Here is a 542-nt window from a genome sequence, read left to right on the forward strand (position 1 = left end):
ATATCACTGCCATTTTAAAATCCATAATTTTATCTGTAGGGATAATCTCATGTCAGCTGTTAGACGGCCAGGTGGATGTTGCAGAACAGCAGTTGGAATTTCTCAAAGAGGTAAGTTTTTATAGTTACTTACAAGTAATGTCCAGTGATCATATGTCTGTGATTGTTCTTGCCAAGTTGGACATGCAGTCATAAGTTACATAAGTTAATTTCATTGTTATTATTCAAGATTTCAACTAGAAAACCTTCCAGCTTCCATGCTCCATAAAGCCCTTCCCAATTTTTCCAGGTCCAGCGTAGCCTTGGGGCTTCTCCGGATATCCTTTACTTGTCTGCTGTTTTAGGGCGGATGAAAAATCAAAATCCAGATACAATTCTAGGTATTTTTTGTATGATAACCTTTATGTAACATGTTATTACTGTTACTGTTATTATTAGAATTAATTTGATTATGATAATTGGATCTTCATGTAATGGAATAGTAAATATGTAGAGTTTGAATGACAAATTAGTTTATTTCTTAGTTTCAACTTCTTTTGAGAT

At 33.6% G+C, this 542-nt stretch overlaps 1 protein-coding gene across 1 annotated transcript in view; it reads left to right on the forward strand.

Moving 5' to 3' along the window:
• LOC119589260 (tetratricopeptide repeat protein 21B-like) overlaps positions 1 to 542 on the forward strand; it is a 10,568-nt gene that overhangs the window by 2,940 nt on the left and 7,086 nt on the right. The window contains exons 8-9 of the mRNA XM_037937879.1: positions 40 to 110; positions 289 to 379. Of these exons, the coding sequence (XP_037793807.1) occupies positions 40 to 110; positions 289 to 379 (162 nt within the window). The remainder of the gene's footprint in view (positions 1 to 39; positions 111 to 288; positions 380 to 542) is intronic.

Source organism: Penaeus monodon, chromosome 25, assembly GCF_015228065.2.
Source record: "Penaeus monodon isolate SGIC_2016 chromosome 25, NSTDA_Pmon_1, whole genome shotgun sequence".
NCBI classification, from domain to species: Eukaryota; Metazoa; Arthropoda; class Malacostraca; order Decapoda; family Penaeidae; genus Penaeus; species Penaeus monodon.